Genomic DNA, 15,757 nt, shown 5'->3' with positions numbered 1-15,757 from the left:
TTTTCTGCATAAGTCTTCATAAACACTCACCTCCAAATATTTTGAAATAATATACAATTATTCACATTTATTAGTGAATTTCAAGTTATTTACTTACATTTTTGGAAGTTGTATTCTTTCTTAGGAGATAATATTTGTTTAAAAAATTTACTTCACAAAATTCAATTAATATTCCTAACATGACCTTTCAATCTTTAAGTCTCATGTAACTGGATGTATAGATGCTTCACATAAATGGGCATTTAAATATTTTATATAATTTAATATAGATTATGTATCTCAAAAAATAATTTAAAATGTGAACACGATTTGTCAATAAGCCTCTACATTACCAGCATTTAAAGGTTTTAATATATTTTTAATGCCATTTTTTTTCTTAAAATACATGATCCAGAAGAACTGACACAAATATGTATAACAATGATATCTTTATCTATGTTATTGATTTGGTTGGGGAAAACTTTTAACATAAGGTTGTTACTGTTATATTTCCTCTCTCTTAGTTTAAAATACACATATATTATTTGAGAAACAAATGGTCAAAGTTATTTATTACATGAAGTTTTTTTTTAATTTATTGTGTGTATAAAAATATTAACAATTACACATTGTTATTACGACTTGAAAGACTACAGGAACAGAAATGTTTAACCTTTATAAAATATTATTTTACTTATTTTACTACTGAAGATAATAAAATATAACTTCACAGAATAATAAATAGTTACTGAATAAAAATAAATCCTTAGTTACCTCTTTGATATCCCAGAGATCCACCCCATCATTAAACAGCACTAACACTTTTAGGTTACCTCTACCAGGGCCAAATCTAATCTTCTTTATCCACCCTCGATGTGTGGGGATTCCTCTATAAAAAATTGCCAGAGCTTGTACATATAAACGTTTTATAACCTAAAAATGAATATACTCTAATTTTATATTATCTTTGTAATATAAAATACAAGTATCATTACTACCTGATCTTCATAATTTAGTACACAACATGACAGGTTAAATTTGCACTTTATAATCTATTAAAAAAAATCAAAACAGTTTAAGCTCCAGTGTTATAACCCAGCAAACATTCAACAAATCCTAAAGTGAAATGATTATTTTAATTATTTTAAATAGTGTTAATTTTGTCGAAGATCAAAGCCAAGATGATTTGTTCAGAAATATCTCTAATAGTTACATCTAAATCTTGAAACATAAAACTTACTTGTAAACAACTCTTAAAACTTATTAAAAACTAAAAAGCTGTTTTATGAAAAAGCAAATAAAATCAATAGTGCAGTACCTGTAAATAACAAGAAAACCTCAGTAGCACTAATAATCCAAAACAAAATATCAATATCATAATTATCTATATCTCAAAGACTTAAATCACCTAGAAACTTTATTCTTTAGATCCCACAGATTTAAGTTTCCATCAACATCACCAAGAACAATGTGGTCACTCTTCCAAGCTATGCAGGTTATAGTCCCCATACCAGCCTGTAGAAAGTTTTAAGTAATTTAATTAAATCATATGATTTACTTTTTAATTTGAATTATATTTCATGAATTGTAAGACCAAAATTTCATAAAATTAACTTTTGTTCTTAGAAAGTCTGAATTCTGTCTAAAATCAGGGTTGAATTCATATCTAATTTACAGTCAGCCTCAGAATACCAAAATAAATAAGTAAAAGTCCAAATTGTATAAATACATGCCATCTTAATATAATTTTTGTAACTAAAAATATGTTAATGTTCTATACAAATTCTAATACTTAAGCTACTTTCGTGTTTAAAATTGAACAGGCATTTTATAGTCCAGTTTGATAAACATTTGTGTGTGTGTGTGTACAATAGATACACAAGAAAATAAATTCCCAGATGTAGAGTCATTTATGCCTCACTGAAAAGCAATAATTGCCCTGTCTATTTCATTCTATTGTCTGACCTTAGCAAATGGATCAGGTAATATGGCCTTTTGCAATATTATGTATTCATAATGTGCAAAAACATGGTTTAAATTACAGTGTTCAGTGCATTAATTCAAAATGATTTTGAATATGCAAATCAGCATAACACATGACAACCAAAGCAAATATAAATTTTCAGTGTAATGAAGTTTATACAAACTACATTTTCACATTTTTGGTATTTCATGTCATTGAGAACTGATTACTTTTGGGTAGGGTGTATAACAGCCCTTTCCAACACTAAATATCTATTCACTCAGATCATAACAATTTGTTTTTAGATCACAAATTTAGAATTTCTATGACAAAAATATTTTTTAACTTAATGATGCTGGAAAAAAAGAATATAGATCTACTTGAGGAAACAGGCCTATTCAGAAAGAAAAACTTTCAACAAGGCGTACTACAGCAATGTCAAGCATAGTGTACTATCATATAACAGATGAGAATCCAATAAAAGCCAAAGCAAGTGGCAAAAGCCATCCACGCAATACAGTGCACAACATAATTAAGAATGATCTTCCTCTGGGAATGTAGTCCAGAGAGTACAAGTTGTCCATTAAGATAAGAGTTGCAGATATACTTCCCATTTACCAAGTGCAAACTTCAAATATTTAAAAAATGAAAAAAGGATCCATACTATTCCACAGGAATGCACATTGATAGAATTACTGGGCACATTGCCTGTGGGTTTCTGTGTGACTGAATAGTTGAAACAGGTTCTGAGAAACCACCATCTTCATACGAGGTATTTAGGACAAGACAGCCTTAAGAAAGAGGCTTTTATAATAGAAAGTATGTTGCAGGGTTATTGTTAAGGTGCATCATTGTCGAGTACAACATGACAGGATGTTGCAATATAAAGGCATAACAAGGTGCTGAGACTCAAAAAATTATTTTTGATATAATATACCAAATCCTCTGTAACCACATTAATTGTGAATAACAGTATTATCAAAAATTATATGTTATAGTATTGTAATGGATTTACTGTTATATGCTTATTTTAATAACTACATTTCTTTCAGTTTGATGCATGTGATGTATACTGTTAGATGTGTATTGTGCAAGATCCACCTGTTCTCTAAATTTGTTGAGGGTGAGAATCAACAACATCTGTTTTATGAAAACACTAGCATTTTTTCAAACATTGTTGAGAGTTTGAGAATCTTGTGTGATTGGTATACAAAATGAGAGACAGTTATTACTGGTTAGCTACAGTCAGTGTCCTAGAGGCCTTGGAAGCTATAACTGTGATTAATGCTTATTAATCAGAGAAACTACAGAATCTGATGAGGAATCTGTGTATATTTTGAAAATTACAATCCATTTAATTTCAGTGAATTAATTTCAGACATTAGTATTTCTACAGACATTAATTATCATGATTGGTAAAAGTCAGCTTATAAAAAACATGAGGCCTACTGAGCTAGCCAGCTTTAGCAAAGTATATGCTTGTTATGGACCTGGATTGTCAATAAAATATTCAGTTCTAGACTGAATATAAGACTCAGTATTGTCTGTAAGTTTGTATATTAAAATATATTTATGCTAAGAAAGAAAACTTTGCATATCAATTTTATTGACAAATGTCATAAATATGATACATATCAAAATTCAATTAACTTCTAAATTAAAATTAAACATCCTGACTATTTAAAATTTTAATGCATCAAAATGTGAAATATAATAAATTGAAAACTTATCCAAGATTAAATTAAAATATGTAACAGTATTTTGTTTAAACATTATATTTTTATAGAATAGATAAATAACTATTAAACACAGGTTCAAAACAGTTTACTAGAATAGACTATTCTTGTTATTTATGGAAGTTTTATCAACCCCTATTGGATAAGAAAGTTCTTAACCAATGGAATTCATTATGTTTAAGCTTGACATTAGTTGACAGATGCATTAGAATACTGGTTCCCAAGCAGTGGTAAACAAATCCCAAAGGGAAACACGAAGGTGATAGAAGGAATAGATGAGCTACTTCTGAAACAATATGCAAAAATTAATGAAATAAAATACCTTCCTGGCAAAATAAAGAAGATAATCTGGCAAAACTATGAGTCTCAAGTAGCACATCATATGTTCTTTAAGATGTTTGTTTTTTTTTTACTTGCAAGTTTGCAGTTATTATCTGTTTGAATTCAGCAAAATACATTTATACCACTACATATGTTATATGAAAACTATATTCAGTGGCTGATCAGATTAATAACAGAATCTGCAGATAGAGATAAGAACATGAGCAAGCAGGCCTTAGACATGATGATGTTAATAATCTTTTAGTTGCTAGACCTACACAGAAGTGGAAAGCATGAATGAACAATGAACAGTTTAGGGGCATTTAGTCAAACACAATTTGGGACCCCTGTGTTGAAACACTATATTGGTCAGAGCTCTCTATAAAACTGTTTGAACCCTGGTTTTACATATTATGGTTATTTTAGAACTGTTTTGAATTTAATTGAGTATTTATAGACGAACATTTCTATTGGGTACACATTGACATATTATTCTACAGACACAAATAAACAGAGTGCGTGCATGCGTGAGTGAGTGCGCGTGCGTGTTGTATAGAATATAAAATTAAGATTATCTGTGTTACTGTCAGTGAAAATTTTGAAATTTCCCAAAATACCCTGTACTAGGTTTTAAAAAAGTGATGTTACAGCTTGTGCTTGTATATCATTCCTGACTTAACAAAACTATGTTTGATTATAGAAAAACCACTGGAAATTTTAAACTTGCAACTGAGAAGGTAAAACAGTTAAAATGCATGTGCTGTACAGCTCATGTATATAACCCATGTTGACCTTATAATAAATATTTAATCAATGCTTGTCATATGTGTGCTGTGTCTATAAAGAAGAGAATTCAAGAGAGACATGAAAATAAAGACAATGTATCATCAAAACATCACTCTGAAAAAGATTACACCTGATGAAATAGGTGTGCTGTGTCTGTGAAGAAGAGAATTAGAAAGAAATATGAAAACAAAGAAAATATACCATCAAAACATCAATCTTAAAAAGAAAGATCACACCTGATGAAATAGATGATGATGAAACTTACAGTATGAATGAGGAAAATGGAGCTCTTTCATCATTTTAAGTTCCAGAAATTTGAATTACGCTATCAGTACTGGATTCATGAATAGAATATTGCTTGAAATAAATACACAGTTACTGCACAGTTCTTCCTTTATTCAAGCAATACTTCATTCCCCATTCTGAAAACCCTAGGCCTTTTTTCTATGGCTGTGCCCATTTTACAAATTTCCAAACCATAACATGCTAGGTTAACAAAAAACTCTTAACACTGATAATACAAACATATGACAGAAGATCAGTGTCTCAGTCAGGGAAGCTCTTAATGAGCACAAAAATTCATCTAGTTTATTCTTATTTAAATTTCAACACAATCATCTGAGAAAATGGAAAAACTACAGCAATATCAGCCACAAATTTTCCATCATACAACACATACAATGGCAAACAAAAATAGTCCTTTCATCAAAGCTGAAAGTGAATAGATGAAGAACAATATTCAAGAGTGATATGAGAATGTTACCACCCCCTATCAAATACAGTATACCAAGTTAAGTTATGTTATCAATGGAATAATATAACTGAGGAGGAATACTTCATCATTCAACCAAATGATTACAGCAAACTTAGAACAGTCATAAAAATGGCTTTATAGGTTTAGTTAATTTTACATCACTTAGTCAAAAATCTAAATGGGATGCCATTTCCTCAGGGAAATTCAAAGATTTCTCTCTATTAATATGATGAAAAGTCCCGAGTCCTCTCTGTATTTTAGCTTTGTAACAAATATATTTCTGTATTTTCTTTGTACCACAGCTTGCCTTGAATGATGATATTTTGACAGCACCAGTAACAAGAGCATTGTTCAGTGTCAATTTGTAAAACAGATCTTCAGACTTGTAGACATTAACTCATGTTTGGGATGCTGACTGCTCTTGGATACTTCTGTTACATAATGCATATGTCACCTCTCCACTGGCTTTCAAGGATTATATTTTGCCTTTATAGGTCTAATGAGTCAACTTATATTGAAATATGTCCATTTATTATGTTATAATGTAAAATAACTAATTAAACATAAACTTTGGTGGAACATGAAATATTTAAGAGTTTACTGTATGCTAAAATAATTACAACAAGCCATTATTTAAATTATTCTGTTTTTCTCAAAATTACTTTTTAATACCAAATCCTGCTCATTGAAATTATTTTAAATTTGCAATTATAACCCTTGACTTATCTATAGAATGCTTTCATTAGTAAACTTTAAAACCTTACATCTGGAGGTATCTTGGAACCATCTCGCACTACATTTCCTTCCACTGAAAAATGATACAGCTGGCCATCAGTGTCAGTAAAGACAAAGTGTTCACGGGTAAGAACCATGGTCTTTGAAGTTCTAGAGTCAAAATATGAGATACAAATTAAGAATGCATTGAGAACCATCATTACTTTAAATAAACCTAACAAATATCTTGTGAGGTTCAACAGAAGTAATATTATTTATTTTCATATTAAAATAAAACAATTTAGATGAAAACTTCCAGAACTGCCATTCAAGTTCTCAGAATACTGAAAATCGTAACTAAACAATCATGCATGATCTGATCTATGACCTCTTTAAATATTTAATTCAGTAAAAACTGCAATTTACCTCCTATAATTTCAATGAATATTTTGTCTTACAATTTATTGATAAACAAGTTTTTAAAAAATAATCAGTTGCTAATGTACGTTAAAACGAGGGAATTCTCAACAGCCACAGCTAGAATTAGATTTCAAGCCAGTCAATAGATGAGGCAATGAGCTAAATACTTGGAAAAAAAACAACAACTCCTAGCCACAAGAGTCACTATGCCACAGTCAAAATATAGTGGTTGGTATATTAACCCTGAAAATAAGATAAATAATATCCAAAAAAATTCCACAGGCATGTTAAGCATTGTTAAATTTAGTATAATAAGACTCCAAAATTAAAAGCAAAAAAAACATCAGTAACAAATAAAGGCAAACATTCAAATTCATCTACACTGCATAGTTAACCCTATACAGGTCTTCCTACAGTCACAGGTCAAATGTTATATCACTGCATTTGCTGACTTGCATTTAACATTTACTTGAATGACTATTTTATTTATTTACATTTATAAGTGTGGTAGCACAATATAGATAATGATTCAAATTTTAGTATCACACATTTGTTAATTTCTTAATTTAAAAGTAAATATTAAAAAAACAAACAATACCTAAACATTAATTTTTGTATATCACATGGCATGTTGAATGCAACAATGGTTCAAATTAGATGTTTGTGGTGTCGAAATATAAAAGCTATAGTTTCGTAAAATAATAAGTCAGGGACTCCATTCACCTCTTTTCATTTTTGAAAATCCTCCCTTATATACTTACTTCTGTCTATGACATGTAAATAACCAATTAAAAGCTCAGAATGTCCCCCTAATGAATTTCTCAGTCAATTTTAAATGGTACAACACCATCTCCTTTCAACACAAGATATGAGGATGACATGTTAAGTGTTTGGTCTGCTTGTAATTTCATATTTTTTTAGACTCAAACAAAGTTTAGTTACAAAGCTCTATAAATTATAGTGGAATTCTATATTATCAATATAGTTATTTATACTTTTTTGGCATTTCAAGTTTGTATACGAAACCTAATAAAAATATTTTGTTTCACAACCTTCACATGTGAAATTTTAAAAAGCTTAGCAACCACATACAAGGTCATAACTATAAGATATTATTGTTTGCTATACTTATTTACTTACTGTTTTACAAAAATATGATTAGAACTTGTGTGTTTTTCTTATAGCAAAGTTACATCAGGCTATCTTCTGAGCCTACCAAGGAGAATCAAACCCCAATTTTAGCTTTGTAAATCCACAGACTTACAGCTGTACTAGCAGGGGGCAAAACTTACTTGTAAATATGAATAATGTGAATGCATACATAATATATTATAACTGAAATAAGACTGTATTTTACAAAATACCAGTCCACCATAACAGGTAACTTTTATATTACTGGATAAGGTTACATGAGTGCACATGCACTGTGTCATTGCAACTTTTGAGATGTTAGTCAGTAATAGAAGTAAGGTCAAAATAATAAGTGTATATAAATGTAAATATTATGACATTTAAGCAATTTATATTTATTTGTCTGTTTGGAATTAAGCACAAAACTACAGAATGGGCAATCTGCGCTCTGCCCACCGTAGGTATCAAAACCCAACAAGCTAGAGGTGCAAGCCTGTAGACATACCTCTGTACCACTGGATAGCAGCTATTTAGACTAACTATTTGTAATTTTAAGTTATAATCTAGTCATTCAAGAAAAAAAAAAAACATAATTTATATTTATTTCATTTTTTTTCTGGTAGTTAAAACTCAGTTAAATCTACCAAACACATAAATAGATTATGAATGAATAGTGAAAAATAACAAATGATATATCACTTTTCTTAACAGAACCATTTGATAATTATCTGAAAGTTATACTGATTTCACATGCAAAGTGTTCTGATGCATACAAGTACTTTTAATCTTAAAATCAAAATGGCTCTACATGTTGTATAGTAAATATTCTGAAAGAAAAAAAAACAACAAATTTTTAATTACAAATATTAATACTTAATTCAAAAACCTGATATTTTGTGTATGAAAGTCTTGTAATTTTTACCAATAGCTCGCAAATGTTTATAAACACATGCATACATCATAAAAAATCATAGTATAATCACTCTCATAGATACTTTCTGGTTAACGACCTGGGTGGATTTCACCCAACTAAAATTAAAAAGTTATTTAGTTCTTTTTAAAAACTTACACAGATGATTTAGAGACAAGGCTGGAAACTGAAAATGAAGACATAAAATCTTGTATATCACTTCCATCTACTTCATTACTTATGTGATGTTTTTTGGTGTGTAATGGGGACCACTCCTAAAGTAAAAGACAGAAAGTTTTATAGCAAATTAAATATAGTTCCAACATTCTAGTAAAAATGCCTTTTCTTTACAATAATATTCAGTATTATAATGTTAAATAAACTCTATAATATACAAAGTAAGCAAGAGAAGTTAAACAAGTTACATTCAAAAGAATCAATAATTTGATAATGTTTGAAAAACAAGAAACATTGTGCATAAATAATCACATACAATAAGCAGGTTAAATATTACAGTAAAAAAATAATCAATGTAGAAAATATAGCTTCATCATTAAATATTAAAACATGAAATCAGCTAAAATTACAGAATACTAACATATATATTTCAGCAACTAACCATTAAGATACTGTGTGTGTTTGATACAATTTAGTAAAGTACATTTAAATTTTTATATCAATATAAAACCAATATTTTAAATTAAATAATAAAGTACTATAATATATAATTTTACCCATTCATCTTTATTGTAATAAGAAGTCGTAACGAATATTCATGCTCACCAAAGCAGTAATTGTTGGGAAAGTTTTGGGCATGATTCTCAATAAAGACAATGTTCTCAAATCCCAAATCTCACAAGGTTCTTCTTTGAAGACAATGATAAAATACTGTCTTTAAAGAAAATTACTTAAGTAATTAATCATCCTCTGTCCTGAAATACATCTTGTAGTAAGTTGTTATTCCAATATATATTAAACTCTAAGTAATATGTGCCTATTTTATGTAGCTAGTTTTGTGTAACAGTTCACTAGTATCTAGTGCTTGGTTTTTATTTTTAAAAAAATACAATTCGGTTTTATTCTGATAACTTTTCTCGAGCAAATTATAGCTATGATCTACATAATTCATACATTTAATGAACATCACCCTTACTTCACATGGTTAGTATTATATCATTGTGGAAGCACTACTTTGTGTAGTTATCTTACTATAATGACTTAAAAATATTGTCTGTGACTATTTATTATTTATGTGTAATCACTCAGTACAGTTTGAATGTAGAATAGCTACCGTATTGAATAATTTATATTAAAAAGATAATTTCCCTTAAATTTTTCAACAACAGTCAAATTTCTAAAACATTGTTCATAATTACAGGATCAGTTTAAATTTGCAGTGTTGTAGAACAAGTATAATTTGTCTGGTTATTTCTAACAACAAAGAGTCTTATCTCATGTAGTTAAGTTTCTTTTAAAACATAACCATATTTAATGATCAAAATTACTTTAACACAAACATATATGTCATCTAACCAATACATAAATCCTGTTTTATAAAACATACAGAAGTATAATTATCCAAATCATAAACAACAGATTTACTTTATGTGTTGTAATTAACTTCTCCAACACATATAAAATCCCTACTTGATGAGCTCACATTTTCTAAACATAAATAGAAAACTTACTTCATGTTATTCACTTTCCTAATCAACAGAACATTTTTTTATGATACTAACTCTTCCAAGCATAAATAGAACATTTCTTTTATGTTTGTAACTTTTCTAAATAGAAACAGAACATTTATTTATGTTACTAATGTTTCTAAAACCTAAAGAGAAAACTTTATGTTACTATCTTTCCTAAACATGAATTGAACATTTTTTATGTTATTAAATTTTATAAACTTACACTTACTTCATGTAGGATACACGTAGCATTTCAATTGGAGACTCCTCATTTTTTTCACTTCGTAACACTTTTGTTCGACCTGACTGCACATCTGTTAGAACAAGCTCATTACGGACTTTGCCACAACTAGCCATTGTATTGGGATAAGCATAAGATAAAAATGCTGTCAGGCTCACCCATTCAATTCCTCTATGGAATGCACAATAAAGAACATTTCAGTTGTAATGAAGCTTTCACCAACATATAAAATACATATCTTTCATAAAGTTACAAACGACAAAAAAAAAAATATGTAAAGTTTTAATAATACAATACTACCCTGTAACATAAAACTTACATAACCCTATGTTCTTATGCAAGAACTTTAATGTCATATTATAACTTTTAATGATATAATATTAAAAGCTTCTTTACATTTTAAAATTGTAATCAGAGCTGGGCAGCTAGTGGGCTTTGCTAATCAATTAATAACTAATTTATTCTCAGAAAACTCCATTACTCTCATTTGAAATAGATAAAAACAAAATAAAAAAATGGTAGGACTTTGGTTTTGATATCAGAATAGCAAGAGCACAGCTAGTCCATTGTATAACTAACAACAAACAAAACATGATAATATTTCAATTATTTGAACAGTTGAAATAAAAAAATATAACTGTATACCCTAATTTCAATTATTTGATTATTTTCATATCACTAACTATAATTTCAACTACTGGATTGTTGGAAAAATGGAAACAATAATCATTAGAAACACTAATGTTATTAGTGCTCATGGATAATTGGTTATAGCAATTAATCAAGTTAATCAGCTAGTTCTATTAATGATGTAGCTTTACAATTTTACATAAAGCTTCCTACTTTAATTACACATCCTTTTTATGATGCCTATACATAAAAATTTAGAATACATATTATTGCTCTACTGCTTAAATCTAAGGTCTTTACTGATACTTTGTTAATCTAGCATCTACTGTCTTTAGTCAGAACCATTAATATTTTCTCATATAGAAAATGTATATTTATATATTAGCTTTCCTTGACTTGTACTATCCTCTATATGCACTATTTTTGTTTGCCACTAATTGTGATGCTCTCATTTATCCTCACACAATTTCTTGTGCTGTAGCATACAAATGAGTGTGGAACAACTCCCCACCAAAAGGAGTGCAACACAACCTTTTATTGCAGTTGACTCCCTCTGTACTTTAAAGTACTATCATTATTTTGAGATTAAACATAAAAGATGCACTGAAAATGGGGAGGGCAAGTAGGAAGTACGAGTAGATATGATTATCTATCTGATAGATAATTTTATGTATAGGAAAATGTCAATTTCTGATACCATACCTTACCACTTGTCACATAATAGTTACAATCCCACCTTGAAATGGTGGAAGGTCTAATGCAAAAGTTACAATGATAAGCATTTTTCAGAAGGTACCCAAAGAGAGCTCAAGGAGTACGATAACACCATGTAGGGTGACATTTGTGGAGACCATACTTTGTTCATTTGATGCAACAGATGGTGTAGAGTTGATAGGGCACATCAAACCATATTCAGAGGGTCAACTCCAGTCCAAGACCAGGTGGCATCTAGTATTTGTTTTCCAGTTCATAGGAGAAGAGTCCCAACAGTCTTCACCTCAATACCAGGAAGTAGAAGGGAAAACCAATTTCTGTTCTGACAACCCAGATAGTGCACACGTGCATACCCTTTACACAACCAACAATACGTCCCCCAGGAACCTGACATCCAGATGACAGTAGGAAGGGGGGGCTTGCAAATGTGATGTGTCAATTCCAGTTCCAGGAATTTGTTGTCTGCTCTGCAGTAGGAAGAAGAGCCCTACTAACCACCTGTGTGAGGATTTACACTGGCTTGTTTTGTGTTGATCCATTACCAGACCACCTGGGAACTAATATCAGGGCAGCAGTAGAATAAGGGAAAGACAGCCAGAGAGCTGAACTGCATGTGGTAGATTAATCCAGTCCAAAGCAAGACACCATCAATAATTTTTCTTCCAATCCATGATAAGAGGAGAGTACTTATAATCTAAACCAGTGGTTCCCAACCAGGGTGCGTGATAGCGTTCCACGGGTGCAAGATAACATTTGTTTTGACCACCTTCACCTTTATTCTTAAATAAATAATCACTGTGAGGGGTGCGAGAACATATTAAAATTTTTTAGGGGTGCAGGACATAAAAAAGGTTGGGAACCACTGATCTAAACCAATAAACCACCAACATCCTTCTCTCAACTGAGTGTAATCAGTTACATTCAAAAACAAGCCTCAATGGTCCACCACCCAAGTAGCTAGGAACTTGAAAGTGGCAATGACTCCCATGCTCCACTGGGAGAGGGGCAAGGGGACAATGCAGTTGGAAATACATAGGAATGCAACACTGAAAGGCAGTGCAATGAGCACCACAAAACCTTGTTTTGAAAAGCAGGCAAATTCCAATTATTCAGTTAGAACTGGAGGTACTGACAATGATTTTGACACTGCACTACTCATGACAGTCCATGATTTGGTACAGTCCCATGCAGAGATACAGTAAGGCAAACTCACATAGCCTTGTGGAACACTCCATCTCTTCAGTGAGTGTTATAGATGTAAGGTAACATGATGTAGATTTACATTTAAGTATACCTAATCAGACACCACTTATTACAGAGTGGGATACAGTAAAGGAGAAAGAGCCACTAAAAATGGAAGAATTAAAAGGAAGAAGTCACCCTTTCAAAGTCAAAATTATGTATGGAGAATGGCAACAGGAAACAATTGATAGTCGGATGAGAAAGAGATGGTCAAGTGATGCGGGTATGAGAACACAAATGTGTGAGGCATAATCCACATGTTAGCTTGCACAATCTCCTCTAATGAATAACAGAATTTGGCAACTAGAGAAAAAGTGAAATGATGTGTGATGGGATAAAATATGGAAAATGCAAGGCAAATCCTAAGATAACGATGCATAAGTATTACAAGTAAAGTAGCAAATCCATTCAGTAAAGGTGATAGCAGAAAGGTTACAGGTAGAGGAAGTATTTTGTGGTATAAAATGATGATAATGGGATCAACAGTAGGAAACAATGTGAATGACATAAAACAAAGCACATTCAAGACATAAGAGATTATCCTAACTGGAATGTGAAAAAAGTGAAAAATGGAGTATAAGAAAATAGGAAAGAATGTGATATCCCTTTTCTGTGCCTATGACATCTGGGATAAAAAACTACCATTCAGATAAAGGAGAGCATAGGAATGGTGATAAAGGATACAAGAGATGTCAACAGTGAAGATACCTGACTTACAAGACCACTCAATAGGTAGAATGTTGTCAGAATTTATAACTAATCTACTTCAAGATTAAGTTGTCAGAATGGATCATAGCCAAATTATCCATTACTAAATGTAGGAAATTATCCAAAACCCAACAAATTGCAAGAAGTTCCAAAACTTTGATGTTGAAGGAAGATTCGACTACTGTCCAATGACTGGAGATCTCCTGAGATTCCAGATATTCTTACTACTTTTTAAGAGAAGTGTCTAAAAAAGATGCAAATCAAGACAGAGAGGAAGCAGAGAATGTTAGTCAAAGTGTTGTCTCTGTCAAACTAACAGACAGTGCCAACTCATAAGGAAGGAGAAAGGAGAATGGTGGAGCCCAAAGGATCCTGAACAACATTACATTGATTGTACAATGCCCCATCCACATAAGCACATCCATGTAGGCCCAGATTTCCTAAAGAGACAGAAATGCAATGCAGGTAAAAAAGGATGGGACTTGGCTTTGGAAACCAAGAGTTCCACTGACATCACATGAAGAGGAGAAGGCTGGGCCTGCTGAGGCAGATGTTGAAAAACACCCCAAAATGAATAAGATACTACATGTGAGTTAGAAAAGACTTCTCCAGCTTGATGCTAGCTGCCTCCTATAGGATGAAATGGGTATTTTAGCAAACAGATTGTTGAGATGAAGCTAAAAGAAAGCCAGTTGTTCATACAATGATGGAAACACAAACACTGAATGTGAAGATGATTGGCAAAGGCTCTGAGCACACAACAGATGACAAATGGTACCAATGCTAGACCAAAAGGAGAAGCATGGAACTCAAACACTCAACCCTGTGAACAAACCAAAAGGTAACATCTAGATGCAGTATAAACAGAGATATGAAGGCAAGCATCCAAGATATCAACCTTGGTCATCCAAGAACCTGGAGTCAACAACAAATGACAGCTGAAGAAAACCTCCATGGTAAACTGCAGAAGGTTGCTGAAGCAGTTGCGGTTGGAAAGATCAATGACAGAATACCAATCCCTGGTTTTCTTATATATCATGAACAACCAGGAATAAAACTTGAAGGAAGTTACTTGTTCAATGGCATCCTTGTGCAAAATATCATGAATTGCCTCTGAGAGATGCTGGCATGTAATGTAATCCTGAGAAGGAGGAAAGAAACAGCAGAAATATTCCTTCTGTTAGAGCCTGAAGAACCCAGGAGTCCACTGTGAATGGGTGTCACAAATGAGAAAATCTGGTTAACTGTACCCCCATAGTGCCAGAATCCACAAGATATTCAACAACAAAATTGGCCTCAGAAAACAAGACAATGAGCAATTTGGTGACTTGCCACAGAAATCTGGAAAGGTGGCATTGGTAGTGAAGAGGATGAAGGAGGGTGAGATATAGGAACAGTAGGAGAGTTTTGGGAAAGATAAGAAGTGAGGGAGTACCAGGAAAATTTCCAAAAACAGACAGTCATAGTAAAAAAGGGCTAGGCAAACGTTTTGCAAATATAAAGCAGATAGATTCACAGGAGACAAGAAAGCATACCTGCCAAGGAAATCCCAACAACAAAAGGAATTATGCATAAAGGGACAAAACTGATGGAGATAAATGCACCAATACAGAAAAAGAGAAGGGAACATATATCTACCAAAAACTCTTCAAGGAACAATTGATAGCCTTAGAAAGTAGATGGATGGAAGAAAGACAATATGTAACATAGTGGGAACACCATATTAAAAAAAAGTAAAAAAAAGAATAGGAAAATTCATAGTGGTAGCATAAGATGGTGCAGCAAAGGCTGGAGATTGGAGTAGGCTGTCCACTTCATCA

The 15,757-nt window shown here is 31.6% G+C and overlaps 1 protein-coding gene across 2 annotated transcripts in view; it reads right to left on the bottom strand.

The window, feature by feature from the left end:
- Positions 1 to 15,757, bottom strand: part of LOC143254102 (WD repeat-containing protein 11-like) — an 89,119-nt gene that overhangs the window by 17,581 nt on the left and 55,781 nt on the right. For both annotated transcript variants that reach the window (XM_076508880.1, XM_076508890.1), the window contains exons 12-17: positions 10,632 to 10,814; positions 9,498 to 9,606; positions 8,874 to 8,989; positions 6,304 to 6,424; positions 1,388 to 1,494; positions 754 to 868 (exon numbers count right to left, since the gene is read on the bottom strand). In XM_076508880.1, coding sequence (XP_076364995.1) covers positions 754 to 868; positions 1,388 to 1,494; positions 6,304 to 6,424; positions 8,874 to 8,989; positions 9,498 to 9,606; positions 10,632 to 10,814 — 751 coding nt within the window. The remainder of the gene's footprint in view (positions 1 to 753; positions 869 to 1,387; positions 1,495 to 6,303; positions 6,425 to 8,873; positions 8,990 to 9,497; positions 9,607 to 10,631; positions 10,815 to 15,757) is intronic.

This window comes from Tachypleus tridentatus, chromosome 1 (assembly GCF_004210375.1).
Source record: "Tachypleus tridentatus isolate NWPU-2018 chromosome 1, ASM421037v1, whole genome shotgun sequence".
NCBI classification, from domain to species: Eukaryota; Metazoa; Arthropoda; class Merostomata; order Xiphosura; family Limulidae; genus Tachypleus; species Tachypleus tridentatus.
This window is presented reverse-complemented; position numbering and strand designations above follow the sequence as displayed.